Genomic DNA, 19882 nt, shown 5'->3' with positions numbered 1-19882 from the left:
AAGCAAAAGTGACCCATTGTGAGAACGAGTGAGAGTGCCAAACTTATTCCAAGCTATCAACTTCTGATTATGCTTCATGTGATATAAGAAAGAATGACTTGTGTGTGACTAAGACTGTAAATACCATTTATCATGATGTCATCAAGATCTGAATTTCATTTCAAAACACTGGTTCATCCCTAGTGAGGATGTAATGAGAACTACATAAAGTTAGTTTAAGTGAAATATCAGACTAGATTTACAAGAGTACTTGGCTGCCTCCAGATGCAAAACTGCAGCTTTGTAAACCTGCTGTGTACCTACAGCAGTCAGAGACTTAAGTCTTGTTAGCTCTGAGTGGAGCTTGTAAACAAAAACATCTAATGCCTGCTTGCAGATGTTGTTTCTAAAGGTACCTTAATGCATTTGGTCCACTCAGCTGGATGCAATCTCAAGGCAAGTGCCATTTCTGATGGCTACTGAGATAAAAAATGAGGTCTGAATCACATTTTTTCAGGAAAAGAAATTCCTTTTTTTCATCTATAATAACAGCATGTCCAACATGCAAAGCTTGAATACCCTGTTCCCATGCAAGAGCATTCTTTCATTATTTTAACACAAAACTACCAGGAGCCACTTCACCATGTAAATTCTAAGTCTCCCTCTGTGAAACAAGACTAGTTTCACATATGCAAACATTACCAATTAAAATGAATTGGGAGATGACTCAACAAATGAATTTCAACATCTTTCAGTTGACTGGAGTGCCTATTGATTAGTGATGAAACTGAGAGAATACAAAAAATGAAACTCTATTTTGCATGAAAATGACACTATTCCTGCTCCATTGAACTTACTTGTTCAACAGTAATCAGTTAGCAAATGAAAGGATAAAGAGACGGAAAATACAACTTTATTTCTAACATTATCCCAGTTTCAGCATATTCCCTTACTACATATTTATGGAATTATATGGTGTGATGTGTGGAAAGAGCCAGAGGAATTGTCTCTTTCTCCACTGGAGAACTGGACAACCAGATACAATTACGGAATTTTCAGAAGTGCTATGTATTAGCTGAAGCCAATGTGCGGTACTCAGTGTACCTATCGAGTCTTTTGAGCTGCAGAAAAATCTTGTATATTCTTCAGGATAAATTCACTGCTTTCCTGACCCTATCTCACTGGTGTTACTGGTAAGAGACTAGGGATTTTCTAATACATACTGATTCCCATTTACAAAAAAGTTTTAAGGTGATTTTCTTCTGACTCCTAAACTTGTGTGTCTATTACTAGAAAAATCTGAAGTTTGATTTTTTTTTTGGTGGAACTTCAGCTTTGTATGCAGAAGTTAGTCTTCTGTATGTTTATGCCAACATCAACTAAGTGGAGTGGAGGACTGCATGTCTTGGAGTACAAATATATATAAATACCTAAAGGTATATAAGTAATTGGTGCTTAAATTAGGAAGTTCCCTAATTTAGGAATATGTAAATCGAGATCCTGCTCTGAATCACGTTTTGATTAATCCTCTCTCTTCATGGTTATATGGGGAACCTATGGAGACCAGCTTCCTGTTGAAGGCAACAAACCTACACACCAGAAATCAGCAGAGTGGAGCTTCCCCTCATCCAGCCCTGTGTTTCCTGGGCAAATATGCACCTATATATAAGACAGAGAGAGTCTTGGCCTGCTCAGAGGGGTGACTGAGACCCTGTGTCTCTTCATTTACCTGTTGTGAGAAACAGGATTTTGCCGACTGCTCAGTGTAACCAAATGAAGGCCCCTCGAAGACAGCGGTGGGCAGCTTGAGAACCTCACGCAGAAACATGTCGTACCTGCCATAAACCATCATCCCGCTGGAGTCAGAAATCATGGAGAAAATATCTGAGGGGGGAAAAGAGAAGGAAAGAACACAGCAGCTTCAGTGTGAGCTAGAGATGTGCTCTGAGTTCAGTATCATCTGGTTTGAAAGACAAGTAGTAAACATGTTTGGCTTATGGAAATCTCCGTTATTACCGCATCTTTATTTCTGACCGCTTTCAATAGAAAACAAGAAGAAATATTTGCATATTAAGAAGTAGCTGATTTTAATACTAAAATAGTCCTGATTTGTTTTTCTTTGTGCATGGTCATTTCTAAGCAAAGTCTGATGCATGGCATGAGGCAGTAAATTAATCAGATAAGAAGGCTCTGATTTGACAAGATACGCTACATCAGCTTTTTGCCTACTGCCAGTTTATCACGTCAAATCAAAATCTCGACAATGGGTTCATTAAGTCAGTTATTATTCTCTTGGACACATAAAGCAATGAAGGTCTTGCCAATGTGTTATTTTTCACTCTTCCCCCTTTCTTATGTATAAAAATATCACACTTTTATTATTGCAGTGATGTCAGTTTGTCAGCCCTTACTTCTCTGCTTGTTTAAAATTATCCTCTGCTTAGCAGGAGATCTCTGACTAAAGAACATTTATTGTTTTTCAGGCTGTCATGTCAGCTGCTTCATTTCCAGGAACCTGGAAGGGAAATTCTGACAACAGGACTCCAGGACTGCTGACCCAAAAAATCATCACTGTACTTCAGCCCTCCACTGGATGGACCCAGTTCCTATTCTAAAATCAGCTTAGGGAACAAATGGTGCTCAATTTATAATTTGTAACTTTAGCTCAGTCTGTATTTGAGTTTCTATATAGAAATAATACTTTAAAAATGGCACTAAATCTGGAAGACTGAATCAGCACTTGGGATTTCCAGTTGTCTACTGTAAACAACTATAATTTGTAAATTCAGTTTTCTTGGGGTCAGATAGAAGGCTCAGTGGAAACTGAAGGTTTTTGGTCAAAAAGTCTGGAAAATGGTGTTCTGGACCTGACATCATATGACTAAACAGAAAGTCTTCCATTGCAGCTACAAGTAAACGATGTATTTGCTATTGGGGAACTGGAAATAAATCATACGAAATGAGAATCTGTTCATCAAAATACATGGCATAAAAATGCCCTATGGAAGAAAATATAAGTAGTACATAAATATACTTGTCTTCTATGTGTGAAAAGACAAAGATGTTATTAAAAAATAATCAGAAGAAATTGTTAAATTATACTTCATGATATTAAGGCACTTATTTGTATTCCGAGTTCAATAACTCAAATGGAAAAACAAAATCTACCAATAAGAACTTCAATGTATGCAATTTGTCCTTAAAAACCTCAGTGTAAAGTTCAACCAAGCATGTAGTGGAATTTACTTAGAGACATACAAAGAGCAACTCCCAAATCCAGCCAAGAAACTGTAGTTTATCCTAACTCCCTCTTTTCTACTTGTACTGTTAATTATCCAGCAATAACAATTTTTAACAGGTAAAAAATATCACTTACATCTTAATTTGTCCATGATTTTTCCTCCACAAAGAGTTGCCAAGGCCATTTTGACAGCAAAAACGGAAATTTTACCGTGTCCTTCCCTGTTCAAAAGTAGAAAGTAGACATATTTTACATGTCCATTTTATGAGAATCTGTTCGATTAAAATGCATATTTCTGACATCACTTACTGTAATACATGATATATGTGGATTGACATACAGAGAAATAAGTCCTTTAAAAAGAAAGTTTGTTTTGTGGAAACACTTTTCTGTAAAGATCTCAGAGCAGATTTATTATGTATATAAAGCTCAGTATTAAACTTTATTGCATTATACACTACAGTGATAGTTATTACTGTTATTTGTGATACAGTAGCACTGGGAGACCTATCACACTCATGGTTTCCCTATCCTAAGTCCTTTGGGAATTTTTTGGACCTAGAAGACTGCAAATAAGTGAAAAAATCAGCACTGGGAACGATAGTAAAAAAGCACACAGGGCTCACATCATTCCACAAACTCCATCTGTACCTGTCAGTAGGTCCTGACAATTGCCTTTTAAATGATACACCTGACCCCCAGGAACCTTGAAGAAGGACTTTGCTAAAAAATGGGGAATATGCCTGCATCCAGAATGAGTGAAGGACATATGCTGTGATATGGAGAAGAGTTTTGTCCCTGGCTTGTTCAAGGGGAGGCTATACCTGGCTACTTGCAATTTACAATGCCTAAATGCTAATAAACCCCATATTCACCCAAGAGTTTGTCTTGGGGCAAAAAAGGCACATTGCCAACTCTTCCCCCAACTGTCCCGAAGCTTGCAATGGCTTAACTTTATTATTCCTCTCATTCCTTATTTTCCTTTTACAGCCATGATTGTCCTCAGTGATCACCTGCCATCACAGAAAACCTGGTTTATTTGAGCTGCAGAAGTAAAACATGACTTCACCCACTGCATGGCACACTTAGCCCCCCAAACACCTATCAGTCCCAGTTTAGTCTTCAGCCCCTTTCCAAAGATGAGAATGCTCTCCTAAGTTAATCTGCTTCTTAATGTTAACCTCTTGACATCCAAATGGTGAAATGTGTTTTTTCTTGGAATTTTCTGAATCTTACTAAGGCAGTAGGAGTCCAGAGTTGCACAGGATCAACTTCTATCCACCATCCAAACTCCATGGCATTGCTTCACAGTTTCCCACATTAATTAATGATATTAATTAATGACACCAGTGAGGACAATGTAATCATGCTTTAAAAAAGAGACAATCAGTATTTGTGAGATTAGCAAAATGGCAGCCACATTTCCTTCTAAATTCTGACAGGATTAATGATGTGGCTAGATAATGAAATTTTGTATAAGTTTTTGTAAATTAGGTTTCTGTGATCTTCAGTCTACCCTACTAGGGAGCACAACTCTATAAGGGATTTCTTGTTTAATGTATACAATCATGTCCTACGTAGGATGGTCTAACTGCACTGGCAATAGTAGTACACAGAAATTTACCTTTTCATGAATATTTCTAAAATTACTCTGTTCATTGTTACTCATAATTTTAAGGAAGAAAATTGCATCTGATCAGAACTAAACGATGAATTGACTCTGGAAAGACATGGAACCCGTGACTGTGCCTCTTTCTCTGCTAATCCTAAACCAGACTAATGCAGTAAAAATACATGTAAGACAGACATGAATGGTATACTCACATCTGTACATCGATGCATGCTACATGTTTCACTGCTACATTCATTAAATCACTCAGACTTTAGAATATGAGTAATTTCCCTAAGCTTGACTAGCTAATAATCTTTAAAGCTCATTGAATTAGATTTAGTTCTACATCAGTGTAACCCATGATTCTAAATATAAATTCTAATTATCCTTTCCACTCATTTAAAATTCTGCTTTTTGCCAGAAAATCAACTGGAAATACAAGGAAAAAGTAATTAATTCACTATTTCTGTATTTAAGAAAGAAGTATTTACTGTGTTTTTTAATGGTGACTTTTGTGTACACTTTTTCATTACATGAGTTCTCTTAGATTGGCTTTGAAAGATTAAAATCACAGCAGAGGAATTTCCAGACTTCTGTACTTCCATTCTTTGTCGATTGGGTTCTGATTTGTGTAAACCAGACTTAGCACTGTTACGCCTGAGAATGTGGTCCTTCTGTATTCTTTTTGTGCATGCTGCCCTTTAGACCCTTAGGAATTTTTCTGCACTGTTTCATCATGAGGTTTCCATCTGCTTTAAAAGAGTTGCTATACTAAAAAAAACCCCACAAAACAGCTAAGTAGAAGCAATGGCATTATTAAGAAGCGATGGAAGACTTGGAGATTAAAAAAATGTGGAAGTGCTTCAGATTTAGATTATTTTTTCCCAGGGGGTTTAGTTACATTTACTAATAGGATTATATTTTTGCATGGCAGACACATATCAACTTGCCTTCAGCTTTCCACCCTAGAGCCACTGGCTTTTCCCATATTCAAATGGTTATGGAAGAGAGAAACAGAAAAAGAAAAGATATAATTTATCTCTTCAATCTCCATTTGAGTTGATTCATTTTGACACTGTATATTTTATTGGTGATTTGTATTCCTAAAAGCATCACAAGAGCCAGTGTAAACCCAATTTGCCCTCCAAATATATAAGTCTCTGTGTGTGTGTGTGTGTCTGTGCATATACACACATGCATATTTAAATACACATGACTGATGAGCAGATAGGGTAACAGGGCCTAAGACTCACCAATATCATTTGGAATCCAGAAGTGCCCTAAGCTTTGTCTAAGCACTACCGATGCCCCTGACTGGCAGCACTGAGGCCTTACAGTGTTTGCTGTGCAAAAGCAAATGCTGAGGCAGTGGCTCATAGCAGCAGGAAGATCTTGGGAGAAGTCAGAGCTCCCTGAAAGCAGCTTTGGGCTGGCTAATGCAAAGAGAAATAAATTTTACTAGTGGAAACAGGAGAGGACAGCAAATATTTTGATTTTATATTGCACCTCTCTTACTGAGGTTACTCTTCAGCAAGAAGCATAAATGATATCAAAAGCAAACCTTGAAGCTGATGTGCACTTAACAATACAGGATGGAGTACATAGGAAAGGTAATGATAGCCAGGGTTGAAGGTTATCTCCTGCTGCTTGGGGAAAAAAGGGCAAAAAATTATACATGCTTTTAGACACCAGAGCAAAGAAGGTTTCCTCTTCCACTGCATAGCTGCAGAGAGAGACAGCCTGTCCTAAGAGCAAGGAAACCCCACAGAATGCCTGACAAAATTCACAGACCATTCAAGGATGAGTCCAGCTCCAGGGCCTGAATTTGCTGCTTGGGTCACCAAGGAGAATGGTACCAGATAGATGACACTGTCATTTGTCAGGATCTCTAGCAACACCCATACTGAGATAGCCACATGGTGGGGAAAGCCATCAAGAAATAGCATCACATCTTTAGAAACAGCAAATGTGTCCCATGAAAAGGGCATTGAGAAAATACCATTTCTCTCACTAGTGAGGCTTAAGTGGTACTCCCCCAATACTTTAAGGTATCTTTTGCAAAAGTAACAAAAGTTCTTCAGTTGTTGGTTACTACCCAACGTAATCAAGGCAGTCAATTCTGAAATGTCAGAGGCTGTAATTACAAACTCCCATTTTCACAACGAGGGTTTAGAGATGAAATTTTATTGAGATTTAGCGAGATTCTTTCATGTAGGAGAGCAAAATGCATAATGTCCAAATCTCTGAAATGCATTTTTTTTTGCTGGACTTCCTTTGTAAATGACTCTGTGGCTTTCAATGAGTGGCAAAGATAGAAAAGAGAGGGAATTAAACACTTTACTGCTCTGAATAGATGAATGAGCAAGAAGTTGTATTTCCAAAATAGATATTGATCATCTTTATATACTGAAATCAGTACAATTCAAATGTTCATTTGATTAAAGAAGGGCATGAATATTTCCTCATTTCTCTGTAGAAGTCAAGCTCCCCCCCAGACAGGCAAGGTCTGTTTCATAGCCCAGGACACACAGCTGCATACATAGGCTAGTGTATGTCAAGGAACAGAGAATATTCAGCTATTTCCTTATCAGTTCAACTTTGCAGCAGGGATAGCTGGAGATGATCTAGCACAGAATATTTCACTTCTGTTTAAAAGGAGGTTTTTGGAGAACAACTCTCGACTGAATGAGGCTGACATTCCACCTTGCTGCCTAAGCTTTCACCCCGGCCTGGGAGAAATTTTTCAGAGAGGTTTGTGCTTGTCAACTTTTTATGGAGTACTTGGTGTAAGGAAGTGAAGGAAGTGTGCTATTGTTTCATAAAGCCAGTTAATCACCTTAGGTCTTGAAGCAAAAGCTATTGCCTAATTTTAATCTGTGGTTAAAAATGTAGATCAGGCATGTTTCTGTCTAGATTTTTCTAAAGTCTGACCACCTCATTCTGCTCACTGGTTTTGGTCTGTCAGGGTCATTTACCACATGATGCTGACTTCCACACACTAATGATAAATAAATTGGAGAAGTATTTCTGTTTGTGAATTTTGAATTTGTTGGCTTTCAGTTTTATAAGGTTGTACTTTAGTTTGCTTTTAGCAGCACAAAGGAACATCCCATTCAGTCTCACATGAAATTCTATACACTGTAATTTTCCCCCACTTTTTCTCCTTTCAGCAGAGAAATATAATTATCTGTGGGCCTAATGAATCCCCAAGACCATAAAAAACCCATAAAAAAGGGGATGTAAGCTCAGCACCGGCAGTGGCTAAATTGGCCCACATGCCATGGCAGCACACTGTGGTCCTTTTGTGTTTTGCTAGCCAAGTTTTAGCTCCTGAGAAGACATCTGTATTGCAGGCCTAAGGAAACACTCCTTGCCAGAGGGCAGAGAAACCTGCCAGGATTTCAGCAGGCTATAAAAGAAGGAAAAGGCTTTGTTTAAAGTTTGGAGGATCTTCAGCCAGTACAATACATAAAGAGCAACATATATATTAACTACGAGTAAATAAATGAGACAGTGGCAGGATTGTTAAGATTTTAAAACACGAAATAACTTGGCCCTTGTGATCCTTTCATATATACTAGGTCGCACACTCCATTTCTCCACTTTCTTTGGATTCCAAATGGGACATGAAAAGCTGCACCACCTTCTCTGGACCTGCAGCACCTTGCACTTGGCCTTGCTGAACCTCATGAGGACATTCCCATGGGCCCACTTCTCCAGCCAGCTGAGTCCCTCTGGATAGCTTGCAAAGCATTGCTTCTCTCTGAACATGAGACCACAAGTCCTTGCTCCTATTTCCACCAACTTCTAACTTTCAACAGAGAATGACCTTTTTGCTGCTCTGGAGGGGAGAGAAAGGAGCCACACAGGAAGCAGAGACAGCAGCTCTGGTTAGACCCCAGCAGCTCTCACACTGTCCCTGTGGCATGTAGAGCCACCTCCCTCCCTCTGTTTCCCAGAAACCAGGAAACCTGAATCATCAGTGGCTGTTAAAACCAATATCCAACACAAAACTTCAATGGTGAGTCATACTAAAGTGTAGGGCACATTTTGATAATCAGATGCTTAACTGGTATGTCTTTATTTGTGACAGGTGTCTTGACTCCCATTACAGTACAGAGAGAACTTGCTGACATCTTTCTCCATGAAATCTGAACTTAGGTATCTCAGATTGCACATGAACACCATCCCATATGTTTGGTGAATTTAATATGGAGTGATAGGCAGCTAGTCTCTATCTCTGACCTCAGAGCATCTTCCTAAGGATTCCTTGGGTGTCTCTGCCCTTCTGGAAGTGTATCCCGGGCACTACACTCAGAGGCAGCACAACAGACTGAGCTGCTGCTTGACTGATGGAGTGAGGGTCACAGCTTCTTTACCCCAGGGGGATCCTGATGGGATCCCAGAAACCACATACATCATGAAACACAGCACATGGGGCGTTTTCAGGGGAAGCAAAACCTTACCCCCTTAAAAATATGCTCTGATTCCCTCCAGGGGGACTACATTCCTCTACTCCATTATGCTGCAAATAGCTGTGTTGTGTAGCTGAGATCATTACCCCTTTACAGTGAGCTACAAAATAAGCACAGTATCAGAGGTCTTGGTTCCACAGATCAGGGTCTTTCCATATGTTTACCAGCCAGGAAGCAGTTTACTTGTGGCATGCAGCAGTAAATGCATCTGGTCATTTCCAGCATCTTTAGTGTGCTTGTCACAGCCACAATGGTATGAATTAAAATGCCCGTTCCTTCTTTTATTGCCCTTGAGGGGAGGAAAATATTCTTGAAGGCTATGATTTCACAATGGATTTGCTTTTCTCCCTCTCAGAGGGGCAGGAGGAGAGGTTGAGTGCAGCCTTCTCATGCGGAACACCTTTTTTTTTTTTGGTCTCCCCGTAGCCATGGCAACTGAGCCACTGGCTGGTCTGACACTGAGAGGTGCTCACCCAGTACCAGGGCAGTGAGAGAGAGGACTGGGAAGAGAGAGGGGAAGCATCCTATTTTAATGTTTAATGGCCAGTGTTTTCTCCTGATGAATTTTCAAAAGATAAGCCATAAAGCGACAACATCTGCACCAGTCAGACTTAACTGCTGTTCTCCAATAACTGAGTTTGAGGACTGCAAATATTGCAGTACAGGTTACCAACTCTGTATTCAGAAATTACAACAGATATACACAGAATACTCATTATTGTAAGTGGTTTCCTCTGTCTGAAACTTGTTCTTTTTGTAATATGAATCCCATGCAGTAATAAACAACATGAATTTCATCACCTCCAGGTCTTTAATCCTATTTCTGTTATGGTCTCAAAATCATGCTGCACTGGCATGAGCCAGAAAAAAAAAAATTGCTTACAGCTGCAAGAACTTGCAGGGAAATGAGCTCTTTCAAAATAATGAGCTATTAACCCATGGCACTGCTGCAGAGGCATTGCAGTGGTGTCAGCCACTGGTGTGTCAATAAACAACAAGCCAAATTAGAAGCGCATGTGAATTTCTGTAGATAATTCTTCTTTGATATAAACTGGAACAAGTCTGAGTAGCTGGATGAAAACACAGTTGTGCTGAATTTGGCTCAAAAGAAAGGAAAGCAGAGGCCCTTAATTTAGGTTATCTCCCTAGTTAGCACTATTCACATGCTCATTATGTGGGACAGAATTGAGCCTGCTCAATTGATTTCAAGAGATATTTCTGGAGGAAGTAAAATCCTTTCAGCAGCTGGGAGAAGAGGGAGGAAAGGCAGACTTACGGATCGAAGGCCGCTAGCAGGAAGTTGAGCAGCAAGCTGATGGACTGCTCCACGTTGATCTGATGGGTCGTTGGCATCCGTTTGTTGAGCTGGTAGAAGATGGTTGAAATCACAGCTTCCAGGCGAGCCACGTTCAGTTCGATGCTGGGATCCAAGTTGTTCAGGGCGTTCTCCCGCAAGGCTTCGATCACATTCCAGATGTCCACCAGGTGTACTAGGGACAGGACAGAAAGACTCAGATGGGAAAATGTGCTCCTGAGAAAAAGTCACCTCCTCCCACGGGGTGGGGAATAACACAACCGTGTACAACATGCTTCATGAATAATTAAATGAATTAATGTGTTTTCCACACTGTATATTGAATCTGGTGGAGGAATGAGCAAATAAAATGGAAATCCGTTAAGAAGCAAACAATATATTGATATTACTGGTTGTAATGAATACAACCTCAGCTTGGAAAATCATTCTTCATTGTATAAGGTATTCAAATAAAAGTCTGTATTTTACAGAAATCACTGAAAGGTAAACATATGCTAATAATTTTTCTGAACCATGCCTTTATGAATCCCCATTCAGAAATTACTCTTAGATACTAATTTGCATAGCAGATGGGCTTTTCAGAAGATCCTACGAATACTAAGTGCTTATCACATACTGATATTTTGAATATTCTTTTCATCAATTTGTATGGAAAGCAAAATATTTTACAGAAACAGAATTGTAATTGAGTCAGGGTACATTTAAACAAATAACACATAATGAAGTGATCCCAAAGTCATATTTTATGTCTTCTAAATATAAATGATATGTTAAATCTCTCTCTTTGATGAAGTCCTGATCTAAGTTGAATTTGATGGGGCCTGTTTTTACCTACAAAGATAGCTTAAAGGCAATCTCTGCTCACCCTTCATATTGTACCAAACTTTGCAGAGCGCTGTTATTGTGGCAGTATGATTGGCTTGCCATGGGCTGCAGAAGAGGCGCACTGTGCCAAAAACAAAGAAACCGCTACAGTAATTTAAAAACTGGATTTATTTAAAACCTGAACTCAAAAGTTCATCCCTCTATTTTAAGTACTACCTACTGTCCTACTAAAGTGTCAATAAAAAACAAATCAGGAGACTCAGGGTGCAAATTCTCTTTTTTTCACCAGACAAACTACGGCATAGTTCTCATTACACAGCATGGTGACATGTCTTATGATGTATCAAAACCCACCTGTATGTGGAAGGAGATCCTTGTTTTTGTAGACAGAGAAACTTAAATAGAATCCTCCTCATTATATTTTTACTTGATTAGTTTGCAGGTGCTGTCTCAGACTGCAATGTGACATGATGGTCTGATGGCAGGGAAATGTAAGCTGATAGCAGATGGATGATGAAACCAGATACAGTCATTTTACTTACTCTAGAATTCTGCCCTATGATTGGGTTTCCCTTCTTTTGCCTGCGGAATAAATAGCCTCCAACACCCTGCTAACACATGTGTAAGCCCAAAGAAGAAGATACACCATACAGATGAGTCGTAACAGTAGCAGCAACTACTTTAGGGACTAGACATGGCACTTTTCCACTTTTTGCTGTTCCCTAGCAAAGATCTGTGAAAACCTACAAGATACAGTTCCATTGAAACACCAAAGTATTTATTTTATCTTTGTATTAAAAGAAAATTTCTATAGGCAAACTTGTATGCTGGCAGGTTGTTTTCAAAATGTTACCCTAAATAAAGCTGATGTTTGCATGGACTGGATTTAATAGCTGAGGGCTACAGGGGTGGCTTCTGTGAGAAGCTGCCAGAAGTTTCCCCATGTTTGGCACAGCCTGTGTCAGCCAGCTTCAGGAGGGACCCATTGCTGGCCAAGTTTGCACCATCCAGAAATAGTGGTAATGCCTCTGGAATAACATATGAAGGAAGAATTAAAAAAAGGGATTTGCACAGTTGTAATTAATGCCAAAGAATAGCAGGGTGAGAATATGTGAGAACAACAACTCTGCAGACACCAAAGTCAGTGGAGAAGAAGGAATAGGAGGTTTTCCAGGCACCAGAGCTGGGATTTCCTCGCAGCCAGTGGTGCAGACCATGGTGATGTATCTGTGCCCCTGCAGCCCATGGACATCTATGGGGATGCAGAGATCCACCTGCAGCGCCTGGAGGAGCTCACAGCAGAGCAAGTGGATGCCTGAGAGGAAGCTGTGAGTCTGTGCAAGTCTCATGCTGGAGAAGGGTCCTGGCAGGGATCTGCAAACCTATGGAGAGAGGAACCCAGTGTGCTCATAGGACTTGTGACTCTGTGGGGGACCCATGCTGGAGCAGCTTGTCCTTGAAGCACTGCATCCCGTGAAAGACTGACCTGCACTGCAGCGGTTTGTGGAGAAATGTTGTCCACAGGATGGAGAAGTTCATGGAGAACTGTCTCCTCTGGGAGGAACCCCAGGTTGGAGCAGGGGAAGGACTCCTCTCCCTAAGCAGCAGCAGAATCAACCTCGGCCATAATCACCCTTCTCTGTCTCCCTGTGACACTGAGATAGAGGAGGTAGAGCTTGTGAAGGAGGGAGAATGGGGAAAAGGTGTTTTTAAGGTCTTATTTTACTTCTTATTATCCAGCTCTGATTTTGTTAGTAATAAATTCAATTCATATCTCTAATTAGAATCTGTTTTGCCTGTGATATTATTTGGTGGGTGATCTCTCTCTGTCCTTATCTCAACCCTTTGTTATATTTTCTCCCCCTTGACCATCTGCAGAGGGGAGTGATGTAGAGGCTTTGGTGGGTGTCTGGCATAAAATCAGAGTCAACCCACTACAGCTGGGTGGGTGGAGTACACAACCTCTGAACTGGTCTGTTTGTTTTCTGGCTGATGGAAGAGCAACTTCCCTATAAAAAATCTGGCATAGGTCTCAGATCCATTTAATGCAGTCATTCCCATTCCCACTCAATCAGTTTGCACTGTCACAGAAGCAATCTGGATACACAGAAGATGCACGATCTCCAGGAAGACAAATGGCATGTAATAACTGACCCTTTCTGGGAGGCTTCTCCACATGGCTCAGAGGCCAGAGAATGGAGGAAGTCGCCAGAAAGCAGACCATTGTCTGGTCCAGGAGAGAAGGGTTAATGAGAAGGGTTAATTCCACCACATAAGGCAGCCAAGGAAAGTACCAGAAGTACCAAGCAACATGCCAGAAGATGCAGGAACAGGCTGGACCATGTGCATGTATTTTGTGGTGGCATTAAGTGGGAAGGACAGGGAGAAAGCAAAGGTGAAGCAGGATGTTTCCCTCAAGGTCTATAACAGGCTGTTGTTGGCCATGGGAACTGTCTCTGGTCATTAAGACCACGCAGATGAAGAAGGTGCTTCCACCATCCACCAGCAGTTTTGCCAAGTTGGCTTCTGGTTATGTGTGCAAATCATCAAATATGAACTACAGAAAGGTAACAATGTGAGAAGTTACTAGGCATAGCAAATTGCAAAAGAAGGAGTAGTGCCACATGCAGATGCTCACCTTGACTTCAGGCTACACTAATAAGAGAGCAATCCAAGAAACAGGACAAACAGGGGTACCAGCACTACAGACCAAGGCAGAAATTACAAGGACAACCTTATCATAAATACCGAATAAGGATGTAAAATCAGCCACATTACAGGGACAGGCTGTTTATCTGGGAGTGCATGAGTGTGGTAGCAGAAAAAAGCATGAGAGTGGAAAAGGGCAATTTGAAGGGTAACAAATCATGTAATCAGGACTGCTGGGGTACCTTTCAAGCAGCCTGTGCAGGACTTGATTTGACCATACATGTACACTTCTGCAGTCACTGGAAACTGTGATGGGTTCCCTAACCTTGATAAAAGGTTACCCAGGGAGGAAGAACCAGATACCCAGAGTCCCTAACAGTGAGAATTTCATGCTGTAATTAAACTTCAATTGCCATAGGCTAGTACTGGAAAATTCCTGAATATGGTGGAAAAGAGCTGGCACTATGAAAAAGGCTGAAATGGGGGTTGGTGTCTTTATTCTTCACATGATCTAGTACTGATACTGTCTGGCTGTCAGATTTTAATGTGGGGGGTTTTGTTGTTTTGTTTTCCTACTGATATTATATTTCTCATAACATAGTCATATCCAGAGTTAGTTTTGATGATGGTCTTGGGAAAGAAAATATCCAGAGGCTAGCAGACATGGGACTAATAATATCAGTATACCAAACACATCTGAGAGAAAATTACTCGTTTTACTGTTAACTCCAACCTGAAAGCCTCATAATCTCTCCTGATGTTATTGGTATGCCAGAAAGGTAGGGCACAAGACTAAGAAAATTACTTACTGGAAATTACACAGCTATAAGAGTTCCCTACCCATTATGAAATATTAGTCCCAAGAAACTGCTGTGTATTTGTGCTATATATAATTCTACTTGGTCTTTTTTTCTTTTCTCCAGAAACACTTTGGTTCCACTTGAAGCTGAACAAAGAACAATCATACTGCACTATTTTATTTTGCATTTTATTAATTAATTTTACAAATATCTAAGAGGCTGGAAAGCAGTATTTCCTGGAGGAGGAGATGGAAGGTGGACATGAGCCAGACATTTAACAAGAACTACTGATTTTGAAAATACCTGCTCAAATGTCTAGCTCAAAATCACAAGGACATTTTGTTAGGCTGCTGTACAGATGACTGAAGTCTCTGACCTTTACTCAAGTCAATTGTTGCAGACAAGAATCATGCAGCTAAATTAAATGTAAAAAATTAAGTGTCTCCTGTTGACTGGTGACCAGGGCTCCCTCTCATGTCAGTGAAAGAAAAAAGCACCTTCAAGCATCTGCTGGGAGACAGGTGGAATGAGCAGCGCTTTGAACCTGCCTGTATTTCTTTACGGACTACAGACAAAGCTTAAAGCACTACGTTTGCATGAGACACGTAACCTCAGAGCTGGTAAAGTTAACTGAATTGAATCCCACACCTTCCTTTTTCTTTTGTCTTTTCTAGTCTGACTACTACATGACCTAGAATAATTCAGGTTTTATATAAAATATGAATAATAAATACTTCAATCTGTATGAACAGCTACCAGATCCTGTCATAGTCACTACCTTTTACACTACATCGCTTGACCTTGTGCAGATTACATTAGGTGTAGTGCCCTAATGATCACCTCAAATTCTATTAATTTTTAAGGTTATTTATACAGTAAACAAACCTTTATATATTATATCATGCTGCCAAGTCAAACTGTCAATATTGGCAAAAGTAGAAGTAAAACACAGGTCTCTGCAAACTCCACTCATTTGTACTAATAGAAATTATGCCTACTGCTAAGGTGGTATCTGTATTCTGTTCAATGTAATAACAGAATGTCAACCTTGCAAACTTTGCATAAGCTTACATTCCTCACCTTCTCTTCTACCCATTTTTCATAATAATGTTATGCTCATTTATTTATTTATCCATCCCTGAGACTGTTTTAATCTCACTGAAGAAGGCATATCTCCTTACTGTGCACAACATGCAGTGCAATAAACCCCAAATCTGATTTCTACATGCTACATGATGCTAACAAGAAGAGTTTGCAGAGTAACAAAGAAGCATATAAATTGCAGGAGAGCTTTCTCTCTCCTAAAATCTATCTTGAATTCCCTCAAGAGACTAAAACTCCAAAAGTTTGTTTTTAACTTCTAATTGCTGTTGTTGCTTTTGTTGCCTTGCCCACGTTTCCCACTGAAAAGTGATTTATGTCTCAGCATGTGAAAGATGCCCCCTTGGAATCAGATTTGGAAAACTAGAGAAATCTGTCAGTTGTTCCTTCAGTGTCTGCAGATGATCACTATGCAGTAGGAGCAAAAGCTGCTTGTATCTAGTGCCCATGTGGTATAAGGTTATCAAAAATCACGAAGCCCAGCCAACATTCATGGCCTTCAGAAAGGCCTCACACTCCGTAAACAACACAACTAGCCAGGTATAGATCTCACTCATTTGCCTGATGTCAGAAAAAAATCTCCACAAGCAGTTGTTAAACTATGCTTCCCTTTAGATTTTCTGTTAAGTGATCTCTAGAGTCACAGCTAAGCTAAAACTCTGCATTATTACATCTTCTACAGTGAACACTGTCTGCTAATTTAACTTCTTACATAATATTTAACCAGGATCATAGAAGCTTTTACATTTGAAGATGCTCAGTAACAGAGAGAGATTCTTCTGTTTCTGGACAGAAGTGGGATGACGCAGATGAGGAGCATTACAGATGGCTGCCATTCACTCCACAGCAATCATTACCAAAAAACGCGCTCTTTGAGGAGACCTGGACTGGACTGCAGAGAATTAAGATTAATGCATGAAAATACACTCCAAATAGCAAAGGTTATTTCCTTCAGTGGACTTCTTCAGCTGTTAAAGCAACATTTGGACAGTGCTTGTTGCTGGTGCACTGAGACAGAACTGATCAGTCTCACCGTGCAGGATGCAAGGGGATGAAGATAGCTGGCTAAGTTTGAAAGGAGTTTTGTATTTTCTTCAAACTAAAAGTTTTTAGACGCCTTCAAGTTTTACATCCTGCTCTTCTGCCTTTACCTGTGTTCAGAATACCTTTTCCTTTCACATTTTACTACTTTAATGATGAAAGCGAGCAATTAGTAGTACAGAATTCCATCACCAACAATTCTGTCAACAGGTCAATTTGTGGAAGAGATGTACCCTGGATACATTTAGAGAAAACATAACTTATCCATCTTATGTTGCTTATTATACACACATATGTCAGGTTTACTGATCTGGAGCCTCCCTCTTTCCTTCAGGCATTTTCTAGGCTCTTCACCTTCAAAAAACCATTGTACTTTTAATTTATTGTAACTAGTAACTTGAATTTATTTGCAATAAGTAATTTTCTGTTTGGTAGATACAGTACCTTAATAGGCAAAATGAGAGAGAAGAAATGGACTACATTCCTTTTTTTCAACTCAAAGCAGAGAAATTATTATTTACTTATGCAGTGAAAAATGAATTATTCTCTCCATCATGCAATTTATAATTATGGAAAGGCTCTGAGATATAGATAATCTTGGATATATCACTAATCTCAAAGGAGGCAGATTACTTCAAACATCAGCTGTCAAGAAATGATGTTGCCCTAAGCAAATATAAAAAAAAACTGCAACAAAATTTATCTTCTAAGTAGTAAAAAAAAATTAAAAATTTAAAAACAGTCTGTGTGTTTAAGCTTTGTGCTTAGGCTTTCCTACCATGAAATGGATCTACTTATACAAAAATCCTCATCTGCCCTATTTAATTTTTTTGTATTACACCCTAACCATGAACTTCATAAAGTTATCTCTCCATTTATTACTAAATGAAGATGGAAGAGGAGATTACGATTAATCAAATACAGGAAGTGGCTAAATCAGGTCTTTAACGATTAATTAAAATTTATTTAACATATAGTACGTCTAAGTAAATATAAGTGAAATATGTCCAAGTGATAGTTAGGACCAAAATTTCTCCTTGATATATTTTCCTTTGTTGGTAAATACAAGAAGAAATTTTAAACAAAATATTGGTTTAAATTATTTTCAAAATTTTACTATACATTTCATGAAGATTTTAGTCCAAAGCTCTTACACACATGCCTGAGTTTAAGCATACTTGTACTGTCATTTGAAATCAATGGCACTTGACTGTATGTCAGGTATTTCAGGTGGATTTCATTAAAAGGGAAAGATTTATGCTTCCTTGTCTAGCAATCCTAAGAATACTATAAAATATGCTAGATGATTCTTCTTTTTTTTTCATTAGAATCTATGAACCTATCACAAATTAGGGTATTGGAGCCATTTGTCATTGTCATTGCTAAGAAAGACTGGGAAGTTATTCACATTTTCTGTTTGGATCCCTCTCCCTGCTGTCAAGCAGGTAACAGAGGACTGACTGAGGCATATTTTTTCCTCTAAACTACACCTGTTGGTGGCCAAGCTGCCCTTCAAATCAGTCAGCTGTAGTGTGATCACTGAAAGCTTTACCTCACATCCCACTACTAAGCAGATCCAAGTGCCAGCGATGAAGGCTTGTCTTTTTTTACACTCTCTGCATACCAAATTACAAGAAAAAGAAAATGTACTGGGGCGTTCCTTCTGCTCAGGGCTAAAATGAGGTACTCCTTGGCAGGGTACATCTGGTGACAGCTCTCACTCTACACAGTCTGGCACATCCAGACTGCTCATGGCCCAAATATCTGATATTAAGAAGAACTCCTCACTGTAAGGTTGATGAAGCACAGCAACAGGCTGCCCAGAGAAGCTGAGGATGACCCATTCCCTGGAAGTGTTCAGGCCAGGTTGGGGATGGGTCATCTCCATGGATGGGGATTTCAGCAACCTGGTCTAGAGGAAGGCATCTCTGTCCATGGAAGGGGGTTAGAACTAGATGATCTTTAAAGCCCCTTTCAACCCAAGACATTTTATGATTCTATGACCCTATGCAAGGAAGTAAAGAACACGGAGCCACACTCTTCTCAGGGATAGGACAGTGAAAGGACTGAGGGAAACAGGCACAAATTAAAACACAGGAAAGCATTAAATGTAAGAAGGTTCTCCCCGTGAGGATTTTAGAAGAGTGTGATATTGCCCACAAAGGCTGTGGATTATATCCTTGAAAATAATCAAACCTGAACAGGACAAAACCCTGAGCAATCTTCTGTAGCTGACCCTGTTCTCTCCTGAAGTCCCTGCCAACTTCATTGATTCTGTGATGCCCCTGTTTGATCATGAACCTGTACTGCAAAATCACAGTAGCTCTTACTGGAAAGGCATCAGGGCTGCCTCACTGACTTTTCTCTAAAATCATTACTCAAGCAAGCTGTGCTCCAAGGCCCTTCACTAACACGTGTAATAAATAAAAAACCCACAGAACCTACCCTGAGGCCTCTTGAATGTTTGAGAGAGTCCTCCACATACTCAAGAGGTTTTGTGTGAGGTGTACTGCGGACCTTCACAGCACTGTGCGTACTCAGGCATTCCCTTTAGCTTTTCCCCTTGAAGGCTGAGGGATTTCAGAGGGAGGCCATGGTTCCATTTAATCCCCTGTCAGCAGCATGTAACCTCCTCCTCACCTTTCTGCCTGTGCTGTGAGACTGCACAGGTGTGTGGTATGCCTTGGAAGCTGAAATAAGGCTATCCACTTCTATCTGACCATCCCAGTGGTGAGGAGGAGTGTCTGGGTTAGGAACTAAACATTTAGACCAGCATACAGAAGCAGATTTTTCCTGAACCAGTGTGCATGTGAAGTAAGACACCTGCATTTGGACTCACTGGAT

At 39.8% G+C, this 19882-nt stretch overlaps 1 protein-coding gene across 28 annotated transcripts in view; it reads right to left on the bottom strand.

Moving 5' to 3' along the window:
* The window catches only part of DTNA (dystrobrevin alpha), a 220919-nt gene that overhangs the window by 57305 nt on the left and 143732 nt on the right, over nucleotides 1-19882 (bottom strand). For all 28 annotated transcript variants that reach the window (XM_072924630.1, XM_030266168.4, XM_072924609.1 and 25 more), the window contains 3 exons: nucleotides 10584-10797; nucleotides 3356-3441; nucleotides 1709-1863 (listed from right to left, as the gene is read on the bottom strand). In XM_072924630.1, coding sequence (XP_072780731.1) covers nucleotides 1709-1863; nucleotides 3356-3441; nucleotides 10584-10797 — 455 coding nt within the window. The remainder of the gene's footprint in view (nucleotides 1-1708; nucleotides 1864-3355; nucleotides 3442-10583; nucleotides 10798-19882) is intronic.

The sequence above is a fragment of the Taeniopygia guttata genome, chromosome 2, assembly GCF_048771995.1.
Source record: "Taeniopygia guttata chromosome 2, bTaeGut7.mat, whole genome shotgun sequence".
NCBI classification, from domain to species: domain Eukaryota; kingdom Metazoa; phylum Chordata; class Aves; order Passeriformes; family Estrildidae; genus Taeniopygia; species Taeniopygia guttata.
Note: the sequence above shows the minus strand (reverse complement) of the source record. Positions and strands in the feature narration are given on the sequence as shown.